General features: G+C 37.8%; 1 protein-coding gene across 2 annotated transcripts in view; it reads left to right on the top strand.

Annotated features, from left to right (window-relative positions):
* The window catches only part of TXNRD1 (thioredoxin reductase 1), a 35240-nt gene extending 11199 nt beyond the window's left edge, over nucleotides 1-24041 (top strand). For both annotated transcript variants that reach the window (XM_039721056.1, XM_039721065.1), the window contains exons 3-15: nucleotides 1411-1536; nucleotides 4729-4801; nucleotides 4918-5037; nucleotides 5725-5867; nucleotides 5997-6112; nucleotides 7472-7697; nucleotides 9735-9827; nucleotides 11512-11588; nucleotides 13190-13346; nucleotides 15458-15565; nucleotides 16905-17000; nucleotides 19057-19191; nucleotides 22361-24041. In XM_039721056.1, the coding sequence (XP_039576990.1) occupies nucleotides 1411-1536; nucleotides 4729-4801; nucleotides 4918-5037; nucleotides 5725-5867; nucleotides 5997-6112; nucleotides 7472-7697; nucleotides 9735-9827; nucleotides 11512-11588; nucleotides 13190-13346; nucleotides 15458-15565; nucleotides 16905-17000; nucleotides 19057-19191; nucleotides 22361-22423 (1533 nt within the window). In that variant the 3' untranslated portion in view covers nucleotides 22424-24041. The remainder of the gene's footprint in view (nucleotides 1-1410; nucleotides 1537-4728; nucleotides 4802-4917; nucleotides 5038-5724; nucleotides 5868-5996; nucleotides 6113-7471; nucleotides 7698-9734; nucleotides 9828-11511; nucleotides 11589-13189; nucleotides 13347-15457; nucleotides 15566-16904; nucleotides 17001-19056; nucleotides 19192-22360) is intronic.
* The last annotated feature ends 368 nt before the right edge of the window (nucleotides 24042-24409 follow it).

Raw genomic sequence — 24409 nt, 5'->3', positions numbered from 1 at the left:
AGGAGAATGAGGTATTTTTGAATGTCTTCACAGTGGCCTCAGGTGCTTTAGAGGTTTTGTTTCTACTGTTAACATGCTGCCTGGGGTTATGAAACACTACTACAATCTAATTTTGTGCAGGCAGATGTACAGCCTGAATTTCTCCTGACATTGCTGTGTAATTCATCTGAGCAAGAGGGGATTTTTGTCAATGAGATGGCTGCACTGGCAGCAGTCAGTAGAGTAGACATAGTTACTGGGAGGGACTAATCAAACCTCAGAGGAAGGCGACAGAGAGGGAATAACCTCAGAGGAAGGCAACAGTAAAATGGGTTGAGTACAAAGGGCTGTTTAATGCAAAACAAAATTAGGATGAAAAGACAAGGGAAACTTTTTGGGCTCTTCTCTTTCCTTTGATTTGCCACAACTATTCCAGTAGTACCGAATCAAGTTCTATCAAGCTAGGCAGACAGAAAGACGTATATGTAAAGTGGCAAAGTATGGGTTTCTTAATTGATAGGTTGGGTCTTAAAAGTTTTTTTCATTACTTTAGTTGATGCTCACTGATTTACATCAGCTAAGGAATCTGATTTTTATTCACTCCAGATCATGTCCTGCCATTTGAGAGGCATTAAGAATTTTGCCACAACTCCAAAGGCTCGAAGGTCTGAAGCCCTAATAAATTGGAGTTTTACAAATGAAGTATGAAGGTTCATTTTAGAAAGTATATATGAAGACAGTGCCATGTTCTTTGTGGCATAAGCTGCCAAAATGCATTTTAGGACTAATAGGTAGTTTTTCTGTGGTAGTAGCTGTGATTTAAAAAAAAATCATCTGTGAAACCATAGTGATCACATTTGATCCATTTAATGCCAAAGTTGTGCTAAACCAAAGAGATGATAAACACTGGCATATTACAAAACCACAGATTTCAGACAAAGTTTTCTTAATTCACTTCTGTTCATTCTGTTAGTAAGGCTGGTAATTATTGGGGATTAGTACAGCGTTGCATAGGATTGTTGTATTTTCCTACAAACATATGCAGGAGGAAGGGAAAAACACTAATTAGGAAAGTCCAGGGCAGATGAAAAGAATAAAATAAATTAATGGAATGCTTATGTCAGGAGTACATATCTCATCCTGGAGTACAGTATGAGGAGGCTCTAGGGTTGCATTGTTGTGGGAAACAGCTCTGCAAGGAAGCCCAGTGCTCCAATGAACAAGAAAATTTATAGTTCAGTATCTGACAGGTACAGAGCTATTCATAGATGGATTAGGAAGATGAACTTAAAAGCTAATTAAAAGCAGAGCTCAGAAAATTCAGATGCAATTATGTTCCCTTATCACAATATTTGCTACTGAAAATACTAATTTATGAACACTGTAGGTAATGTTTCAATATTCCCCAATACTTTTGTTTTCTCTGTTCAGGCACATAAGGAAGAAGAAAATCCTCAGAAAACAATGGAAGTGAATGGGCTTACGCCGGTGCCAGATTCCTATGACTATGATCTCATTGTCATTGGTGGAGGCTCAGGAGGTCTGGCAGCTGCCAAGGTATGAGAGGGAAAACATGCTTATACTTTCCTTGTAAGTAGGTGGGTGACATCCCCAGTGCCTTGGATTTGGTATCTTTAACACTGTAGGGGCATAACACTTTTGTCTGATTGGTGAAATTTCTTTTACTATTTCACTTTTTCACTGTTTTGGTTAGTGCCTATTATTCAATATTCTTTTCTTTATGTTCTGAAGAAGGAAAACATGGTATACTCCTCAATATTCCCTAACACTCCTTTACTAGAATGAAACTTGGTCCCCATTTATGGGAGATGATGTTGCTGGAAAACAGCAGATATCTTAATAGTGTTTATTAGTAGTTCAATTTAAACTCAAATCAATAATGAAAAGGTTCTATTCAGAATTAACATCAGGAGGTATCTACTTTTGTATAGAAGTACTATATTTTCATACATAAATGTGTATCTTGTTTTAATTATTGGCAGTGAGGGAGACTGTGATTTTTGAGCTTACATAGTTGCATAAATGGAGATTTTGCCTATACTTAAGCTATGGTTTCACCCTCCCTTTTTAGGGTCTGGTATTTCCTGCCTGTAGTCAGATGAATTATGTGATTTTGTTAGAATATTGCTATTAGAAGCATATCTAGAATTAAATAAAAGAATTCACAGTGGTACAAAATATACCAGCTCTTAGAGCTGTCATAATCCCAAATATTTTAAACTTGAAGAATTTTAGTGTAAGTTAGTAGCTCTCCTTACATCAGTAGTCAGGCACATTGTGTCTCTTCTGTCTGTGGTAGGATTAGCTATTTAGAAGTGAATTGAGCATTCCTGTGAATAAAACTACTTTGTTGTTCAAGACCTGGAGCTGGATTATTCCTCCATTTGGGAGCATTTCTTTTGTTCTCGAGAAGTGGAGGAGGTCACTGCACAGTGAAAGACAGTAAGGAGAAAATATTTTAGAATTGTGTTGGATTTGCAGTGAACCCTGGTCCCTTAGAAGTACTTCTGTTATAAGGGAAATGTGCAGGGCTGAGTCATGGATTGTAGATCCATCTATTTTGGTAGTTTACTGCTTTCCTATCGATAGGGGCACTGTTGTCATGGTGTAGGATTGAGGATTGAAGGAAAGATCTATGAAAGTTCTGAGAACAAAGAGAAGCAAATCCTGGTTTTCAGAGAATGGAGATGTTCTGGGTCGGGAGAGAGTAACAAGAGTAAAATAGAGTTTGCATTAATGCAAAAAGCGTTTGCAGTAATATAAGCCATCTGCTGAAATTTCTATAAGGAGACTGACACAGTGATGTTTATTGCATAATTTTTCAGTTGTTGAATAGAAAAAGTGTGCAGTAGGAAGATAAACTGCCTAATTCCTTCAACTCAGTGTGTGAAGTATATTGATTCTCAGTGTTCTCAACTGATCGTTAAGCAGAACAGAAGATGGTAGATCAATAAAGTCAATATCCCTATCAGTTGTAATGTGTGTATTTGAAATCAGTTTAATGTAGTTGAAGTGAAACTGTTTTATGCACATAAACTTCTCACTTTCACTTAGATTGTTCAATTTTTTAAAAAGAATTAACTGACAGTGATTTGAAAAAACCCCAGCTACACAGCTTTCATACAAAGTTGCAGATATCTGCACTCAGGTTTGCAGCAGTTTATCTAGACTGGTTAGATGTGTGCTTTTCACTCTGAAGCCTGCACCTTTGTGTGCACATCTTCCTCTTTATATTGTGCTCAGAGCTTGTTCCTTTGGAGGCCATTCTCCACAGGGAGTGCAAACACTGCCAGGCTGACTGGGTACAACTCGGCTACAGACTCAGAATGGTGCCAGGCCCCTGCTCTCAGCTCACACAGAACAGCTCCCTGAGCAGCCTTGTTGTGTTCCTGCACTGTGTTCAGGGCACTGCACTGAGCCCTGAAAGGTTTGAGAGCCTACAGGGCAGGCTTGTGGCTGTGGGCAGATGACTCAGCCCACTCAGAAGTGGTTACACCTGTGTATGATCTCTGCCAAGGTGGCGATGCAATGCTGTGCTGTGTTATGTGTGCATGTAGCTGAGGGAAGCTTGGGAATCCATGCATTCTGCTTAGCTAACCCTGATTAAGGCTCTGTGGAGCAGTGCTTAAGAGTTGTCATCATAAAGGAGCTTTAATGACCCGTCTCAGTCCCTAAGTGCCTTTCTGAGGAACTTTCACAGAGGTGCTGCTAATGGATAGGAATTAGCTTCTTGGCCGGACTAGATCTTTATTGGAAGTGGAAAGCCAGTACAGCAATATTTTCCGAAGGTGTCTATTGCCTGTGTTATTTGAAGTGTGATTTGCATTTTGCATGTAGTAAGATACATTTAAAATTGAAATTCTGATTGTCAAGTATTTGGATTAACAAGTATTACTGGTAACAGAACGCTGAAGGCTGTCCAGCTCCTCCCAAACCAAACCCAAGGCCTTAGAGTAATATCCTGTTCATATAGTTGTTACTGCTCACATGTCTGAGAATTCATCATATGATGTCAGCATAGTTGTGGTTACTTCAAGAAGCAAAATTATTTTGCTTTGTCTTATGGGAGGAATCAGTCTTTGTTGTTTCTCAGCTACCTAGTGCTTACCTAAGTGCTTTTCCATGGCAGCAGTTTACTGCTGTCAGTTTTTGCCTTTTTCTTAAAAAACACAAAGGGAGCCATGAAATTAATATATAGTTCTCAGTATCATTTACAGGCATTAACTGTAGATTTGCTAGTGAAATTTCTTAGGGGAAATATAGGATCATGGAGTCATTAAGGTTGTCATGCTTGGCCATGTGACTGCTTGTGTCATTTCTGATGTGTCTTCAAACAAATGCTGGAGAAACCATTTTTTTAAGGGAAATCTGGATTAATTAGGAATTTGTTAAGTAGGTTAAAAGTAAATGGGTATGTTGGGAAATAGTCTGAACAAAGTGACAGGATGGAGGAGTGAAGAGGAGGTTGGACTCACAGAGTCTCCTGTATATCAGTTGGTGCCATGCTGTTTTGTAGTAGAATTAATGCCTTATTTTGCTTTTCATCTTCTTTTTCCTACTGAATACACAGGTGAATTCAGAAGATTAGTGACTGTCTTTTGCCTTGCAAATCACTCACTCTTACTTAATTAAAAGTCACAAAGCTTTTCAGCAATGCGTGATGTTATTGTCTGCTCCAAATTTAACCTCTAATATTTAGATATGTGTCTTATTTAATTTGTTTTGCAGGAGGCTGCCAAATATGAAAAGAAAGTGATGGTGCTGGACTTTGTCATGCCTACACCTCAGGGAAGCTCGTGGGGTAAGTTTCTCTTCATTGTAATCCTGTTATAAGAGAGCTTTGCTCAGAGACTCTGCTTTTCTTGTTTGAAATCTGCTACACTGATGTGAAAACCACATTTTGTTGCTTTCTCTCAGGTCTTGGAGGAACATGTGTAAATGTGGGCTGTATACCTAAAAAACTGATGCATCAGGCAGCTTTACTGGGACAAGCCTTGCAAGATTCACGCAAATTTGGGTGGCAGTTTACAGAAGAAGGTAAAGAAGAACACTTTTTCCAGTTTTGTCATTTGCACTGAAAATCCTGAGGTGCTTCATAATCAGGTGCTTGTTGCACTGCAGCATGTGCTGGCTTTGACAATGTGAGGCAACTTTGGAGAGCTTACACATAAGCTGTAGTGCTTTTCAAGTCTAAAGCCATGGGGCTCATTGCCTCCATGTTTTATCTGTTTGTTAATAGCTCCTGATCATGTTAGTAATTGATGAGACTGTTGTGTGAACAAAAGCAAAAGGTACTGTTCCATTTCTGAATGTACCACAACATCCAAGGGAGCACACCAGAATGTTGACTGACAGAAGCTTCTTATAGTTAGAAGCAAGGATTTCCTTTCCCTAAGTGTCTATCACTACTGTGTAAGAAGACAGATTTTACTTTTTATTATCTCTGATGTGCATGGTTATAGGATTATGATTTATTTAGGCTGCAATCCTCTATTTGGAAGCATGCGGAGGCACCTCTCAGACATGCATTGTCTTCATTTGTTGAGCAATGTCACCTGCTCACAGCTGTCAATATATACGTGTCAATATAAAACTGTCAATAATTCAGTAAGTCTTAATTTTCAATGTTTTAAGTCATACCTATTGCATTCTTTGAGAATTGCAGTTTTGCTGTGGAAAAAGAAAAAGACTAAAAGATGAACCTTCCTCTTTTGTTGCTGACAGTCAAACACAACTGGATGACCATGACAGAATCTGTTCAGAATTACATTGGTTCACTGAACTGGGGCTATCGGGTTGCACTGAGAGACAAGAAGGTCACGTATGAGAATGCATATGGACAATTTGTCGGGCCACACACAATTAAGGTACTTCATAGCCATCGTTTGCTGTGTCTTCCTGTAGTGCTCTCTGAATAGAAATGCTTGTCAAATAGAATAATTTTTCCTGTGGTGGGACTGTAAAACACTCACTTGGCACTAATACTTTGTATGCAGGCAACAAACAAAAAGGGAGTTGAGAAGCTGTACACAGCTGAGAGATTTATCATTGCCACTGGTGAACGACCACGCTACCTGGGTATACCTGGAGACAAGGAATATTGCATTAGCAGGTAAAAACAGAGAGGAATACAAAGTCATTCCTTGTGTGTAAATGCTTCCCCATACTGAGGAGCACAGTCTGCTTGAAAGAAAACTCTGTACTTAGATATTAGGGAAAGTGGGAATAGCATAGCTGCTGATGTTATGAAGTTGGTAGGAATCTGTCTTCATGCATTGGGGCAGTCTTGAAACTCAGCACAATTTTTTCCCCAGCTACTCAGTGAAGGTAATTCAACATTTGAAAAAACTGTTTTTGTGTGTCTGGTTCATTTGTACTGCCAAGCAGAAATGTCATATGAAGATAAAATGTGTTCTCATATCAGAGTAACTTTTAAGTTACTTGCTGTAGAAACAGAGGTTGGAATTACAGACTGGCAAACCTATAGCAATGAAATAAATAATTGGCACAATTCCTCTGAAACCAAAATGCCATGTGGTGTGTTTCCCTTTTAATAAGTAGTAATGAAATTAAAGGTGACAGATAATACAGCCAGTAAAATGGTACTTTAAAGTAGCTTCAAGATGGAGGAGTCAGAAATCCCAGAGTTAGACTATCAGATTGACACTGTGTAATCTTCACTGTGATCCTAGGAGTACAGGAGCTATGCTACAGCCTTTAATTGCACAATCACATTTTATTGCATCACCCTGAGAAAAGGGGCACTTATTTTAGAGTCAAATATACACAGAACTGTATTGCCAGACTCTGTCTGCTGAGTAAATGTGGTGCCTCCCTGAGTCCTGGCTCTGTGGAGAAGCCCTAGTTTTATAGCCTAGGTCCAAAGTGTGGAAGAACTGATGTGGCTTGATGAAGCAGTTGAAAGAAATGAAAAGCAGGCAAAGGAGCATGTTTTCCATAATTTCATACTTCTGTCTTCACCTGGTACTGTGGTTTGTTGTCTGTGTATATCTGGCACTGTGTATAATGCTTTAGCAAAAGGATAAGTCTTCAAAGTGATGATGGTATTTTATCTTAAAGCTTCCCCTTCCACTTTCAGTTCTCAGGAGCTAAATGTTGCAGCAAAATATTTAAAGCAAGATTCAGAGGGGAAATCAACACCTACCTTTTTCAACAATTTGTCCTAAATTTCTGTTAGAAAAAACTCTCCATGTTTTTGTGATGATTCAGAATTTTCATACTCCTTTAATTTTTATGTGTACTGCTAAATATAACTTTTACATCTGTCACACACTGATTTTGTATTCCAAATGAACTTCCAAAAAATTAAGCAGGGTGGTTTTTTGTGAACAGGAAAAGGAATAAAGTTCTATTCTTACAGAAAAAAAATAATTGACAAATATCAAGCACAATACATTTTTCTGCCTGCCTGCCTCTAATTTCCCTTTTCCCTCCTTTTTTTTCCCCCCAGTGATGACCTTTTCTCTCTGCCTTACTGTCCAGGGAGAACCCTGGTGGTTGGAGCTTCCTATGTTGCCTTGGAGTGTGCAGGTTTTCTTGCAGGCCTCGGATTAGATGTGACTGTAATGGTGAGATCCATTCTTTTAAGAGGATTTGACCAGGACATGGCAAACAGAATTGGTGAATATATGACAGAACATGGAGTCAAGTTCATTAGGGAGTTTGTGCCAATCAAGGTAGGCTCAAAGTGACTACAATTGATTGGGATGTGCCGATCATAATGTTTTAAGATGTACATTATGTTAATTACTACAAAAGTTGAACTTTCATTACAGTATCTGCTGTGACATAGGGTTAATTTTTGTTTTAAACCAACTCCATGAAACTTAATGAATTGAAAGGTATAATTTAATTTTAATATGAAATTTTTGTGAGATTATGAAGTTCATTGTTTTTATCAGAATGACTTAGCTTAGTATATGTTACACTGAAAATGTTACACCTGCTTGTCCTGGTTCTTCTTGCAGGCCCATAATTAAGCAGATGCATAATTTTCTCTAAGATGAGGGTCCAGCACATTTAAACAATTCCATTTTTCATTGCCAATTTTCAAATTTTCAGCCAGCAAATTCTGTTTATATGCTGAGGATTAGTGGACTATCCAGAAAAGTAAATGGGCTTTAGCAGTATCATCTGTATCATTTACTTGGCAGATTCCTTAAATACTTGCTCAATTTTGGTTGAATTCAGTAAGAGTACTCATGCAGCCACTTACATACAGGTATAGTTGCATATATAGGTAAATTCAGGTTGAATTTTAAACCGGATTAGAATTTCTGGAGCTTTTCTAATGGAAAATTGCCCTATCAAAGACTTCAGAGGGTGCTAACAGTATTTTTCTTTATGTTTTTTTCACAATAGTCCTTACTTATTTTGAAATAGCAAATCACATATGAAGCAATTGCAATTTGGTGTTAAACCAGCGTGCTGCCAAGTTTAACACTTCGGGGTTTAAAACATCAAATTCAGGAAGACTGTTCATTTCCACTCCTAGCAGTATCAAGAGCAGCTTTAAAAATGCTCTTGCCAGTTCCTACTGTGGGTCTGAGCCTCTCTCACAGAATGAGAGTTGCTGTAAGAAGACAAAATGGATGTTTCCAGGAACTTAATTTTTATGCAGGTTTTTTGTGGCATAAATCCCATGCTGTATAAAAAGTAGGGATGATTATCTAGGTTTTGTTGCAGACATGGCCTCTTGTAAGCTCTAATGGGGAATGAGAAAGAAGGAAGCTGTGTTTAGAAGCAGGTAATTTCAACTAAATGCCAAGCAGGTTCCTCCAGATGCATCCTGTGATGAGCAGTCTATCACCACAGTCACAAAATGCACTTCTGTGTATTTTGCCTTGTTCCTTCACTATATGTCTTTGATTTCAATGGGAATAAAATATTTGGCCCTTTTTCTGATTGAGAATATCTTTCAGCTTAAGATACTTGGTAGGTAGTTTTCTCATCTCTTTCAGACATTGTTTGAAGTTATGCATGTTTTGCTTATTAAAACCCTTTGTTGTGACTTTTGAAGATAGAAGATGAATTATTATAATGCTGCCTTTGAATAGAAGCAGTTTAGCACAGTGATCCTTTAAGTTTGGTAGGATGGCGCAGTTGGCTTTTCTAAATTAAAAAAGGACACAAAATCTTCATCAGAAACTTTGCTCTTTCTGCCTCTAAATATTGAACATGAAGTAGGAACAAGGTGTTGTTGAAAAGTACCTTTTCATCTGTAGGATGAACACTAAAATTTCCCAGAATTATGTTAAGTGTTGCACACTTACATGTCTGTTGTATGTACCAATGAGGGTTTTCTATGACATTGGCTTTCCATGGGTGGAGGGAATGATGTCAGCACTTAGAGAAAATGTCTGATGGTGTTTCCAGGCCTTGTAAGAGTTTCCTTCCTACTTGCTTCCTCTGTCCCCAGAGGAATGAGGGCGTGCGTCCCCAGGTCATGTGATGGGCTTGGACAAGAATTTAACCATGTGTCCACTTTTAACAACAGAAATGAGATTTTGTTTTGGTCGTAAGAATAAACACAGGGACATTAAAAAAACACATTAAAATGTGCAAGTAGAAATGTAAAGAATCTTTGGAGTAAGTGCCTAATTTTAGATCATGGTTAAAACTCTCAATGATATTTGGTGGGAAAAATATACATTGGTATATTTTTATTTGAAAATTTTTATTTTTTACCCCATCCAATCCCCAAATTCTTGTAGGTTGAGCGGGTTAAGGAAGGAACTCCTGGAATACTGAAAGTTACAGCCAAGTCCACAACAGGGAACCAAATCATTGAAGCGGAGTACAATACTGTGAGTTCTGTCTATATGCATGAAGAATGGGAAATAGCCTTCCATTAAATGTTGATATTTTGTGGGGTGTTTTTATCCACACTTTAGATTTTTAAAAATTATTTTAGTCATTACAATATGCTAATTGCACACACTCAGCAGGTAATTAATCTGGAAATAAAAGTCCCAATGTCAATGGTTATTTTGCCTTGCCAAATCAGTTTGCATGCTTTTGAAACCTGTTTCTTAGCTTAGGGGGTAGATGAACTTGGTCCTGTGGAATCAGTTGCAGGATTTTTTCCTCATGGGATATTTGTAATAAATGATCAGTAATGATTTCTATTATCTTTCATAGTAATTAGGGCACGTTTTGTAGTGAGCACAAAACAATGGTCAGTGCAGGAGTTAAACAAACGGGTGACATGTCTTGACACATTTTCACAAACACAGCTAATGCCTTGTGGCAAGTCAGTCAGGAAACTTCGTTACACACTTAAAACAGTAAAATTGCAGTGTGCAGGCATGGTATTGTATGTTTGATTGACTGTTTCCATCACACGTCACTCCACTCATTTTCATTGGCCTTGATGCTGAAAGGAGAAAAAAAAATTGTGAATAGAGTATTTGGAACCTCACAGAATGCATAAAGGCAGGCCTTTGCCAGCCTGAGACTCCAGACTGCAAATACTGTGTGCCAGTGACCTCGTTTACCTGTACAGTGCATCAGTCATCCCCTAACAAGGACACACCTCAGTGTATCTGTGAGCCAATACTGTGAGAAAGTTTAACAGTGGTAGCAGAGCTGTTGCACAGGGTTGTAATACTGGGGTTTTTCCAGTCCATAATAGTGAAAGCTTACTAGCAAGGAAATCAATACCATCCTCTCATTAATGAAACCTCTGGTTTCTTGTTGCTACATCGTCACTGAAATGCTGTCGTTCCTCATAGAAGATGTGAGCTGTGTGTGCTGTATTTTAAGACCTTCAGCTCTAAATATGTGGTGCATTTGATCGTCTGAGATCCTGGGATTCCTTCAGGACAGTTCTTAGTTGTCATATGAAAAACATTATTAGTTATCTGGGCAGTTGTCCAAGACTACAAAGCATGTAGCAATTTTCTTTGTGATGGCAAAAGTTGGAACATGATTTATTAAGTTAGCAGAGTTGATAGGATGGGATTTCAGCCTGGACAAATGTTCAAACAAACAATATTCAAAAATCATATTCTTCGACAGTGGTTGGCTGAGAGCCTATATGAGTAAATTATATTTTCAGATTAAAAAATACTATTTTATGATATTTTTATTTGCTTAAGCATCTGAGTTTCTTTCCTAAAGAGCCCTTTCTTTATGGGGCATTTTGAGGTCACTTGCTCTGGTAAGGATTTGGGATAATACCTTGGTGTAAAACTGGAAGGAAATAAAGAATCTGTCCCTAACTGATTGGTTTAGAATATTCTTGGGGTATTCTTCTAGGGAAAGCTATTTGCCTGTTTTTAATCTTAGCATTAAAACCTGGTATTGTTAGGTCATGGTGGTAACATGGCTTGTCTTAAACTCTATGAATGTACAATGGATAACAAATGTATTCACCTTACCATGAGCAAGCCTTAGATACTAATGTCTAGTATATATTAAAGATAATAGCCAAAGGAAAATGCACTTCTGAGTTTTTAAAAATCAGTCATGTGCATTGCTGTTTTGTAGGTGCTGCTGGCAATTGGACGAGATCCATGCACAAGAAAAATTGGTTTGGACAAAGTTGGAGTGAATATCAATGAAAGGTAAGGACAGATGTATGTGCACCACTCACTGCTTAGCTTGTGTCATGTGCTGTTACAATGGTAGTGGTGCAGAGGCACCCAAAAGCTTTGAAGAAAAATTTGTCTCCTCTTTCTGTACACTTGGATGGAGACCAGGTGGCAGATAACTGCATTTTCTCCCATAGTACTGCTGCATTTGCTTTTTTGGTGCTGAAATGTCAATTTCTAATTCCTGGGAGAAAAAATGTCTGTTTCATTCTATCTTAGCTTCTTCCAGTTACAGGGTTTTCTAAGATCTGTCAGTTCTTTGTACTCTCTTTTTCTCATCTCCTTGCTTTTATCACCTCTTGGAACAAAAATCTGTTTGTTCATACAGGCTTTTAGAGCAGTGAGTTTTGTTAATATTTTAATGTAAAAGCTATTATATGTTATTTTGAAAGATAAGGTTCAAGTAGCATTCCTTAAACTCCCAGGTTAAATTCTTGATGTGTTTTAGGTTTTGGAGAATTTTGGAGGGTTTTATTTCTTGCCTTTAAGCAGCCCTTGGATACAATCTGTGTCTTCTGTAGAAGAGTATTTGATGTTTAATGTAGTGAGGTTGTTGTACCAGTGAGTGGAGCTGTCAGTAACATTTTCAGTGTTGGTAACTAAAACATCTTGCAGGCATGTGGGTCCTCAGAGATCTTCCCTTTGAAGAGAAGACAAGGGACCATGACCTTGACCAATGAAGAATTTTTATATGTGAATGCAGTAACTGATGTTGTCAAGGGGAGCAATTGTGATATTTCATATAAGTGGAAATTTTGGTCTGCTCAAAATTGGCAGATCCACATTGGATTGTAGAACAGTACACATCTTTCTGGTGTCAGGACACCTATTACTAGCTTAATAGAATGAACTATAAAGTTATTAGCATAAACTGTATATTTTTTAACAAGTGCAAAATTGAGGAAATTGGATTTTTAATATGGGAATTGCTACTGGTTTCTCCAGTAACTGTGTGACTGTTTCTGTATCTGTCTGATTAGGTTTCCCTATTACATGTGTTTCCTGTGGTGATTACTGCACTATCTCATTTATTGATGAAGTAGGAAATATTAATAATTAAAAACTTCCATTAGCTCAGTGCACTTACAGCTAAAAAGCTTGCTGGCTTTCCCTTAGGTAGGGTGTTTAACAACTTGACCTGTCTCTGTGTAGGAGCCTGAAGGATTAGTTTCTATAAAGAGCTTCAGCCACTGGACTGAAATTTCAGTAGTGGAAAAATTGTTTTGTCCCACAAATGGAGTGGGAAAATGTCTCTTTCTGTCATTCCTGAAAGTTGCTAGTACACAGCTCAGCTGGTGGTAGAAGGTGTTTCAAGAGGTTTATGCTTCACCTCAGTGATTCAGGAGATGAATTGCAGCTTCTGAAGATACCTCCTTATCCAGTGTGTGAATTCCTGTAGTTTTGGTCAAATTTGCCCTATTTTATATTCCTGCCCGAGTCTGTAAGATTATGAGTACGAATTATTTCCTTCATACTTCACATAACAAGTCTTTCTCTTAAACCTAAGGTTATTTACACCTCCAGCCTTCACAGCAGAACACTTAGATCTTTTTTCTTGTTAATTCTAATTGCAGAACGGGAAAAATTCCTGTCAATGATGAGGAGCAGACAAATGTTCCGTATATCTATGCTATTGGAGATATCCTGCAGGACAAGCTGGAGCTCACGCCAGTGGCAATCCAGGCAGGAAGGTTGTTAGTTCAGAGGCTTTATGCTGGGGCAACTGCTAAGGTAAGGACCCAGTTGCCATGAAACACTGTCACTGCTCTGAGTGCAGAGTGCAAGTCTGTTTGCTTGTGGAAAACCCAATAGAATTTTAAGTATTAGCTTTGATGATCGTTTTAATTTTCCCCCAGCAAAGATATTACTGCAGATGTGTTCACCTAATTATGTAGGATGAAATTAATACCTTGTGGATTAAGCAGTAGTCTCTTGTTTTTCCTATTAAGAGGGTTTAGTTTTCTCTCAAAGTATAATGATAATGAAAGTAACAGAGATAATTTAACTTGTTTTTAATTCTACTGCCTTCCCTAAAAGTCAGCAATCTTTCCCATCCTGTTAAGTGCTGTAACACCAGTTCAAATGCAGTTTGCTGAACCTTCCTATGGTCCCTAAATAGAGTGGAAAAGGAGTTTGTGATCTTAATTTTAGAGTCATTTTGATGAATTTTTTTTCACTTCTCATCTGTATGTTTTCAGTGTAAAATATGCAGTCAGTTCTAATTGTAGTTGAATGTGGACACGAAGGAAGATCAGACGTACCAGTAACTCAGCTCACGTTTATACCTGAGTAGTTGAATTAATGGATTCAGTGTTCATGTTTTGTACTAGTGCAGTTCTGGCTTTCAGCCAGGTTATGGTTGTTCAAATGGGAGTAACGTAGGTGCTCATTTACACCTTATGTTTAAACCAGAAGGAAAGGAGAGTGCCCTTAAAGAATTGTTACACTGATATGGGTGCTTGTCTCACCTTCATAACCATATGGAACGACCATAAAGGTTTGTCCCTTTCAGACCCTCTTGTATTCATAGCAAGTTCAACTATCAGCCAGATTTAGAGCTTGATTGAGTTGTTTGTTTTACATTGGCAGGTACTGCAGTAACAGAACCCTGAATCAGTGTGCATAATGTCATTGAAATAGCCAGGCAAGGTTTAACAAACCGTAGCAGAAGCCAAATTTTTTTGTTGCTACAATGCTATGGATATGTCTTAATTTATATTTTATGCCAGATAAGTCTGTCAAGGTGCAAAAATTGTTACCCTGCCAAAGGAAGCATTCTTATTCAGTGAATCCAAGAAATGAGTAACTACTGAAAAAAAAAAATGGGAGTGTGGCTTATACTGCCTTGGTAACAAATCTGCAGAAAGTGATTGAAATGTAATGAGATGTTACAGATAGGTGGGGCAAGAACAGTAGTCAGCACCTTAGTTGACCCCCAGTCAATTAATTAGAGTTGAAATATGTAGAAAATAAAATTGCTAGACATAAAATAGAGCTGACCAGCCTGCTAGTCTGCTATGGCAGAATTACTCATTTGGTGTATATGGGAAGAGCAGTGGAGGTTTATTTATTTTGAGTCTAGTGAAGGCTTTTGACACTGTCTCCATAACATTGTCATGGACAAAGGGATGAATTGCAGGCTGGGTAAGTGGGCAGTGAGCTGGGTTGAAAACTGGCTGAACAGACAAGCTTTTAAGCTTTAATGCTGTGACCAGCATTCGAGACACCAGCTGAAGGCCAGTCACTGGTGGTGTGCCACAGGCTTGGGCTTGGTTCCTGTGCTGTTTAACAGCTAAACTAGTGGATCTGGATGCTGAGAACAAGTGCACCCTCCGAAAGTTTGGAGCTGGTACAAAACTGGGAGAAGTGACAAGTTTTCACTGTCCCCCCAGATGGTTGTACTACATGTCATTGGTTCTTTGGTGTCACCTAGGCCACAGCTGATGAAAAATGAGTTTTGAATGGTAGTCGTGCCCTTGCAGCATCTCCAACTAAAAATAGTATGCTTTGTAGAAGTGGTAGAACAGGCAACTTTTATTTCCAGTTTGGCCTGTGATCTGGTACATTTTTAAAATGGGGCAGTGAATTTCCTTTTCCATTTAATCAATGCATACTAATGTTTGAGTGGCTTTAAGCTGTCTTTTTTTTTTCTTGCTCTAATTAACACCTCTGGAATGAACAAACACAAAATTGTACCTTAATTTAAGACAATTTAAAAAAAAAACAAAAGAGCTTTCAGAATTGTGAATAATCAAGCTTTTCTTGCTGTGTTTCAGACTGCTGTATGCTGGTTTTATTACTGATGTTGTGTGGGTTTTTGTTTTGTTTTGAATGCCATACAGTGTGACTATGTGAATGTTCCAACTACTGTATTTACTCCTTTGGAGTATGGAGCCTGTGGGTACTCTGAAGAGACCGCAGTGGAGAAATTTGGGGAGGAAAACATTGAGGTAAATGCCTTAATTTCATCTGGGTTTTAGTTTTCCAATTTGTAATTTTAAATAATGTTAAGAGTAAATTAAAACAGCATTTTCTGCTCTAAGGACAGGAGGTGACCAGGTACATTTTTTGTCTTCCTTGGCTGTTCCTAGACATGTTATAAAAATAATCCTCAATTCCAAACTCTAATTGCAGATATGTTCTATTTTTGGCAAAGGGGGGCTTAAAGGTGGAATGTTTGGTTAAAAAAAATAGAAAAAGGGTTTCTTTGTGTTTGAAAATACTTCAGGATAATTTTAAACTGGGTATATGCTGGAAGCCATACACTGGTTTTAATGCCAAAGTGGAGCTTTTGTACCTACAGCATGGCAAATTCCTTACCATAGTGATTTTTACTTTATAAAGCCAAATGTTAGGCTCATTTTTCCTGTTTACTTTGACTGTACAAAGAGGTATGTGCTTAATTATACTCATGTGAGTAATCCCTTTTCATTCCCTGGGATTGCTGGTCAGGAGTGAAATTAGACAAATATAAGCACTTAGTGCCTGAGGCTGTTCTTCCAAAATGCTATACTGACCACACTACTAAAAGCATGAGGGGAGGAAATCTCACAATAAACTGAACTTTTATGTCCTGCAAATATCACCTGAGGAGCATTATTTACAGAAATAAGTGGGTAAGTGGTAGTGCATGAAGTTGAGAACTTTTCCCCCTCTTAGCTGACATTTTCTGATTTGAACTGCGGAGGAAAATAAGTAAATACAACTCAAAATGGCTGTGTGAAAAATACAGTTAACCTGACCACAGGGCAAAGGCTTAAATTCTTTTCTCCCTGCAAAGTTTGTGAACATTTTTGTTGTTGAGTGAAATTCTTGGTGTTATATATGAAACACTGGACCCTTTATTCTGGAAAATGGGCTTTTGATTTTCAAAGCATTTTATTTTTTAAAATGTGCACCCAGAAGCATTTGTGCTCTGGCTAAGTCCTCATTTATTGTATTCTGACCTCTTTATTGTGTCACCTTATTGGCTTTTGTGTTTGCAAGCCTCAATATGGTTATTGAGTCACTTGTGATTTTGTAGTTTAATAAGAACATGGTGAACTGTGTCCTGGAAGTGTAATATTCTTATGGCTTCTCCTTTTTAAATTATTGGATGTCACTAGTATTTGGTTTATAGAGACTTCTGTCTTTGGCATTCATTAAGGGAAAAGAGTATCATCATGATTTCAGATGCTCTAAATGCTGTGTACATAGCTCATTATTTAGGATAATCTGGCAGCTTTTGGAAGATCATGTTCTCTGCTTGGAAATTTTACAACTCTTTTTTAACCTGTGTTTTATTTCCAGGTGTACCATAGTCATTTCTGGCCACTGGAGTGGACTGTGCCATCCAGAGATAACAACAAATGCTATGCAAAGATAATTTGCAATATTCAAGATAATGTAAGTGAATCTTTCCTTCCTGGGAAAACAATATCTAAATGTTTATCCTAAAACTGTTGATGATACAGCAGCTATAAATAGGTTGTTTCTAACAAATTAGAATTTATTTAAATTTGCCTACCTTTTGAAGTGTTATAAATATTTATAGTGGTGCATATTTCTGTGTATACAAAACCAACTCCCAGTAAAATACAAAATTCTGCCATTGCTATTTGCATATGGTACTTCTTCCATATATATAAAATAAGAAGTAGAGATCTTTTAGACTGTTGATTCACTTTGAGAAGTGAGCAAATCAATGCATGTAAAAATGATTAGAAATTTTATTGGTTTATTCTCTCTGCCCCAGACTTGGGACATTCTCTTCTGGGAGACTCTTCTCTCTGAAACTGAGGTCTCTCAGAAGCTATCACAACTTGAAACTTTTCCAAATTCACATGTGTTCATAAAACTCGTGAGCTTGTCCTAACAGGATAATGTATCTTGCCTGCACAAATCCTATTTAGGGTGATAATGCCAGGATTATCCTTGGACTAGGATCAAATTTCCTGGCCATGGAAATTTGTACCCACTGGAGCAAAAGCAATGCTAGTAATTGGTTAGAAGAATTGGCGTGGTCATCTCAGAATGATCGTCATCTGTTCAATAAAATGTAGTTGATTTTATTAATATAAATTATTATGAAGAGTAATAGTCTATTAAAATGTATTCCTGTTAGATGGTGGCATAGCTATCTGTCCTGTGAGAAAAAAACAAAACTTACTTAACCTATATTCATCTTTCTTAGATACAGATTTATCTTCCTGCAGTCTTTTTAAGCATCTTGTCAACACTTTGTAAAATTTGCAAACCTATCCATCTCCTCTTTCTGGAGGAGTTTACAGTAGCATGGAAGGTATTTTAGAGCCTTTAGCTATGCTCTAATCCAGAGTCAACTAAGAAAATGCAAAGTTTTAATGGTGATTTAAAGTGTTTCATTAATTTATTTTCACTTCTTTTCCTGAAAAGTTGAAATGTGTTTAAACATCTAGGGGTAGTGTTGAAAGTTACCCTGGAAAAAAAAATAGTTCAGTAACTATTTAAAACTTTCATTGCCTTGGTTTCATTGCTATGGTTTTATTATGACATATGTCAATATTTTTAAAGGAAAATTAGGATAATTCCCTTTTACTTATTACCCAATTGTAGCTTTTCTTATTTAAATAAACCCTGTGGTAAACCTCAGTCCTCAGACTTACTGAAAGAATTCACTATACCAAATATATGTGATATTTAGCAGGAAGAGCTGATAACTTTTGATACTCAACTGGGCTACATCTACGCTCACCAAAAACTGATGAATTCCCTGAATTCATCATTCCACTAAAGCTCACAGCAGGTGACATGTGCTAAATTTTCATGTTTCTCTCATTAAGAAAAGCAAGTCAAGTCAGTACAGCTTGTTCTGCTGGGTTTTTCTGAGGATGTGTGTGCAGTGTGACGTGTTCTGCAATTGAACAGGAGTATACAGGGGAGAAGTGTGAATGGCACCTTCCTTGTAACTGGATGGGGTTTTTGCCAGTCTCTAAGTGTATTATCTCCCACTGAAAACCAACACTGCCACAAGAGTCACTGACAGTTCAGTTATAATAGACTTCTTGCCGTGTCTGGTTGGCCACAACTTCAGCTTGTGGTCCTTTCCTGTGAGCAACTATCACATTGAAAATTCTTCAGCAGATACAGACCCTGTAGACCCCTACCACAGGCCCTTGTACTGAAAACCTTAATGCAGGGTGCTCACCTCTACTTAGGCAAGTGTTCTGTTGGCATGAGTGGAATAACTCACCTGAATAAAATTTCCTGAGTTCCTAGCTGAATCCTGGGAGAGAGAGGACAAAATTACACCACCTCACATCTGTTGGTGCTAATGATAGTTCACATTTTAGTGGTTACATTAATTTGTGATAAGTTTTGTGAGCTGATTAAATTATATACTCTGAATAAGAAAGCTTTACACATTCTCTAAAGAGAACTGAATTCATGATTGTGCTTGCATTTGATTGTCTTTGGCATTTAGGAGAGAGTCATTGGTTTCCATGTCCTTGGTCCAAATGCTGGAGAAGTCACCCAAGGGTTTGCAGCTGCTATTAAATGTGGGTTGACAAAAGAACAGCTGGACAGCACCGTAGGAATTCATCCTGTCTGTGCAGAGGTTTGTATACAATGTCACCTCTAAGCCCAGCTTCATGGCATTCTGGGGTAAGGTGTTGGAAATCTGAATAACAGAGCTCTATTAAAGAGGTCCAAATTTGCAGGAAGGTAGTGGGGAGGAAAGGAGAAGAAATTACCTGTTTTAATATTTAGAATTCTAACACTTAGGCTTAGTCTGGGATATTTTTTCTTCTTTTTTTTTTTGTGTTCATTTGTTAAAAATGTATGGCTTCCCTTAATCCATTTCTCTCTCTACTGGAAACTATAGAATTTTTATCCCACTCAAGATTATGAAGGCTTCAAATACTATTTCTGCTGAAGTGATTGTCATAGCTAGATTACTGTTCCCAAAATAGGATTACAAACTAGTGCTGGGAAAATGGACCAGCTACATGACAATTTTTCTATTAAACTCTCTCTTGAAGATCTTTTCTTTATCTTATAGGCTTTCAATTCATGAAGCCACACAACTATTTCTTCTTTTTATCTTGCTGTTCCTCTTTAATGAAGAGCTCAATTTTCTCTAGCAGGTGTGGAACAGCTCCTCCCAGATGTAAATCACAGGTTGATTTTAGTAGCATTAGGACCAGTTTATATTTGCTGAGGATCCCTGAAATCTTGTTTATGACCTGTGTAAGTCTTCATACAGAGTCTCTGGCTGTGTTAGAACTAAAGCAGTACAAGGGAGCACCAGAATGCTCCTGTGCAGAAGTGACATCCACCTCTCTTCTTTCCTACTTTCTAGGTGGTTTAGTAAAAGCAATGTAATAAGGGCTCCATTAATGGACTGCTAGCAATCTGAATCCTCTGCAAAGCATCCACAATATATTCTGTTCTTTGTGGTACCATCTAATGGCATTCTTGGAGGCCCTTGAAGAGGGCTAGCAGGTCCTTATCTTCCCAGGAGGCCTGTGGAGGGGGATCTCTGAGGGCAGCATTCAAACCTGTGAACTCAAGTGGAGTATTAGCATATGCACTGTGAAGAGAGGATGAGAGTCATAATTTATTCTGGACATCTGAGCTGCTAAAATTGAAACTGAATAGAATGATGATTAGACATAATTCAGGGAGGTAATTTCAGATAATCATATTTGTTTGAGTGGGGGAGGAAGAAATTGGCTCAGAAGAAATACGCTATTTGAAAGCTTCAGGGAACAGTGATCATTTTTAGTGACAGTCTTCAAAAGGCTTTTTTATGCTTTTACTTAATTTAATCTCTTGAGCAGTAAACAAAAATCAAAGTGCAAGATGGCACTCTTTGATTAGAAAATGCTTGAAAACTGGGATTTGTGAGGTATGAGCATATTGGATGAATAGAATGATGAATAATATCACTGTTACATCCCTGTAAAAGTTAAAGAAAATGAAATCTGATTTGAACAGGTAAGGGCCAGTATTACAGGGTCAAATGCTGACATCTTCACTGGCACTAGTGCTAATTAATTGTTAAGTCTCTTGTGAAACATGGTTTTATTCCACTTGAAGAAAACCTTAAGACCAAGTGTTACATTCTCACTGTCTACAAATTAGAGCCAGATTCCCCTTCTCTTCTTGAAGCAGCATTTTATTCTGCAGAAAACAGGAGCTCAGAATGGTATTTCTTGCAAGGTTAAGTGCAAATAACTGCAAGCACAGAACTGGTAGGATCTCTGCCCTACAGAGAATTACATCTCAGCCTCAACTGCACTGTGATGCCTGACATTCAGCGGGGTACTATTGATAATCTATGATGAAGAGAAATTGTCTTCTGAAAGCTGGGGTGATTCTTCCAGGTAGCTAATTATGGCTTTTCAGCCATTGGATCTAAGGTTTTGTCCTCTCTTAAGTAACAAACAAATTCTATCTAGAAATATTTGCTTCAAACAATTATCAAATTACTTCAGCTGGCTTACTAGGGAGCAGTGTGGTCCCCTCCCACACCTGGAGCTTGCAGTCTGGCCAGGAGGAAAGCAGATAAATTTTGTGCTTTTCAGTCTTGGTCTTTTGAAGTGAAATAACAATAAGTGAAGATTCCTGATTCCCATATGTTGTCAGGCTGTGGATCAGAAATAAAGTCTACAAACCCCTCTCCCAAGACATGCACTATATTTCAGATAAGTCGCTGTTCTTATGCCATTTTTATTAGACATGCATGTCTTCCTGATTTGTGTATAATGCTTTTCATGCATATAGAAAGTGAAAAAGGTTTATAATTTATTGATGTCATTCTCTGAAGAGCTGCTAGCAGTCTTAATGCAGCAAAGCTTCTACTTAAAGAAATATAGGTCTTTCTGATCCGCATTATCTTTAGATACTTCAGTGTTATTTGTATAGTTGAAACATGTATGTACTTTATTCTATGCTAAGTTTATTCTTCCTGAGAGATGGCTCTGATGATAATTAATCATTGCAACTTTGAAGCATTTAGATAACAGTGATTTTGATTTCCTTTTTTCCTTTCTATATTGTATGTATGCAAAACCATGCAATTATTTGCATAGTAAAGTACCAGTATTAAGCAAATTTTTGTAGAATTTTCCTTCCCAAATTTTAATCTGTTAATTTTACAATAATTATTTAGGAATTTATATATCTATATATATATAAAAATATATGTTACTTTCTTTAATGTGACTTGAAAGCAGTAAAGAATGGAATTTTTCAAACTAGTTTTACTCAGTGTTCCCATAGCTATTGTTGAGAGGACACAGATCCCAGACATAATGCCTTCATCAGCAATCACTGCCACATTTCTATAATGTCTAGAAAGGCAAAAAGGCAAAATTCTCTCCAAATGCCCAGGCCTTGAGTTAACTTCACTTTCCCAAACAAAGGAGTTTTCTTTGAGCCATAAAGACACTTATTCATTAGGTGTACTGGAGTCAGTTATTGCTGAGCTTGTTCCCACTGTAAAAACTTAGGAGAATTAAGACAAGAGGTGGTATAAAGCCATGTGACTTCCTTAATTCTTTCTTTTCCACTGTAAAAGGAAGAACATAAGCTAAATTAAGAGAATAAAAGTAATTTGTATGTGTGTGTGCTGTTTCAAGGCAAGGATTTTAAATGTATTATTTTCGTTATTTTCGTACTTTAAGAAATGGCTGCTGTTTTGAGCATCATGCTCAATTTAATCTTCCAGAGGAAAAACAAAATTAGCCATACTGAGAGTTTTCTTTCTTCTTTGTCTCAAGGTATTCACCACCCTGTCCGTGACTAAGCGTTCTGGTGAAAGCACCACTGTGAGTGGATGCTGAGGTTAAATTCCCCCATCCTTGCTATTGCCAGAGACTGACTTTCATCACAGTGTCTGACTCCTGCGATTCAGAAGATTTTGGCAGAAGTCACCCTTGGATACCTGCAGAAATGTGTAGAGCTTAACCTGGACACTCCATCGTCCTAAGGAGAAGAGCTCTGTGGGAGTTGATCACCTGTGGTGCCTGGCTGGCAATTAGCAATGCAATGGGAATCTTGACTGTTGAGCTGCTGATTAGCAGGGCATGTAATATATGCATTCATGAAGTCACAGCCTGAAGCCTGCATTGTCTGGTGGGCAGTGATGGAAGAACTGCTAGCACAGCTGGAAAACAACTGTTTTGGTTTGGCTTTATTCCTCTCTAGTTTCTTTCCTGAACATTCCTTTCTAGTTCTTTCCAGAAAAAAGAACTTTCCAACTCAGAAAAATCCCCCCCAAATCCAGGTAGTTGTATCAGATGAAATAGCTCCTGTGTTCTGGGTCATGACACAGCAAATCCAAGGTCTCCTCATGAGCACACGCTTTACCAGCTCACATGCCTATGGAGGGCAAGTTCTACTTGTTTGATCACGAGGAAGAAAATAGCCTTGGAAAAAAGTTTAGTACCACCTAAAATAACATATTTCGTGCCTTCCAAACTGACTCTGTTGTGACTTTTTATTTAGAGAGCCTTAGTTGTGAAAACGTTCTTCTCAGTGAGAAAGGAAAATAATTAAGGTCTTTTGATACAGAAAGTTATTGTGTTTCTTCCCTGAAATCATGCATATAATGCAGATGTGATGATCTTAGCTCTTCCTGAAGCTTATGTGATTATAATGAATCTGATTTGGAGCTGACAGAATTCCAATATTGAATGAATTGTCCTTCCAAGAGCTTTGTGCAACTTCATTAAATTTGAATAAATTTCTTTCTTTCCAGGTGAGCTGTCATAAGCTGCACTATTTCAGGTCTAAACTGCCCACTTTGAACATAAAAGTATTGAGATTTCCTGAAGATTAGTGAGCCCTTAGAATCAAAAAAATTACATAACCAAACAACATGCCCCCAAAACAACCATCCAAACAAACCCTCCAGCCAAACTCCAAAAACCAGTAGTGAAAAATCTGTTGTGTAGATAGGGTCTGGAAGTTCTATTTAGTTCCATGTGTGCTATGTTTTATATTTAATTAAGAAAACAATACTTTTAAAATGGAGGTTTCAGTGAAAATACCAGATTCTTGAGTATCCCTCCTGTGTTGGATCAGCTGCATATTTACTTGTCAAGAAATGGCAAAAGTGGCTCTTTGTAATGGAGATGAATGTGGTTTTTTTCATCTGTTTTCCCATTTCCCTCTCTTTTAGCAGAAAGGTTTGGATTACTTTTATTAAATGGTTCTTGGGAGTTCAGTAGTGCAGTGTGAACAGGGGTGAATTCCCCAGCCCTGTGGGCAGAATGCCTCATGCCTAAATTCCTACCTGGTAACAAATTCATGTATTTCTCCTGAGATTTCTAAAATAGTGTTGTAAGTTATTTTTACAAACCCATTTTAAATTTTTAAATGTGTTTTGTATGGTATCTAGAAGGGTCTGTGATGGTATTTTTCTGGCTAGTTTAATAAATAAATCGATTTGCACAAGCAGATGCTCCTTGTGATGCCTTTTCCAAGCAGACACCAGATGACAGCAAGGCGACTGTTTTTCAAGGGCCAGAAGAGGGCACCATGATAAATCCAGCTTGATTTGCCTTCACAGCTTGCATTTTGAAGGTAGATATTTCTCTTAAAAACAGGGTTTGAGGCTGTTTCATACACATTTGTTTTGCATGTTAAATATTTGAGAAGGACATACTTAAAATAAAAGATAATTAGGAAACAAATCTTACACTGTTTGCACCAGCTGCCATCCATGTAACTTCTGAAAACCCAGGAGTGCAGGTTCCTGAGCTGCTGGGCAGTGTAGCTGCTCATATTTAAGCACATGGATAGCAGCATTTTCAAGCAGGTGTCTA

Source organism: Passer montanus, unplaced genomic scaffold, assembly GCF_014805655.1.
Source record: "Passer montanus isolate IOZ18808 unplaced genomic scaffold, ASM1480565v1 scaffold106, whole genome shotgun sequence".
NCBI classification, from domain to species: domain Eukaryota; kingdom Metazoa; phylum Chordata; class Aves; order Passeriformes; family Passeridae; genus Passer; species Passer montanus.
This window is presented reverse-complemented; position numbering and strand designations above follow the sequence as displayed.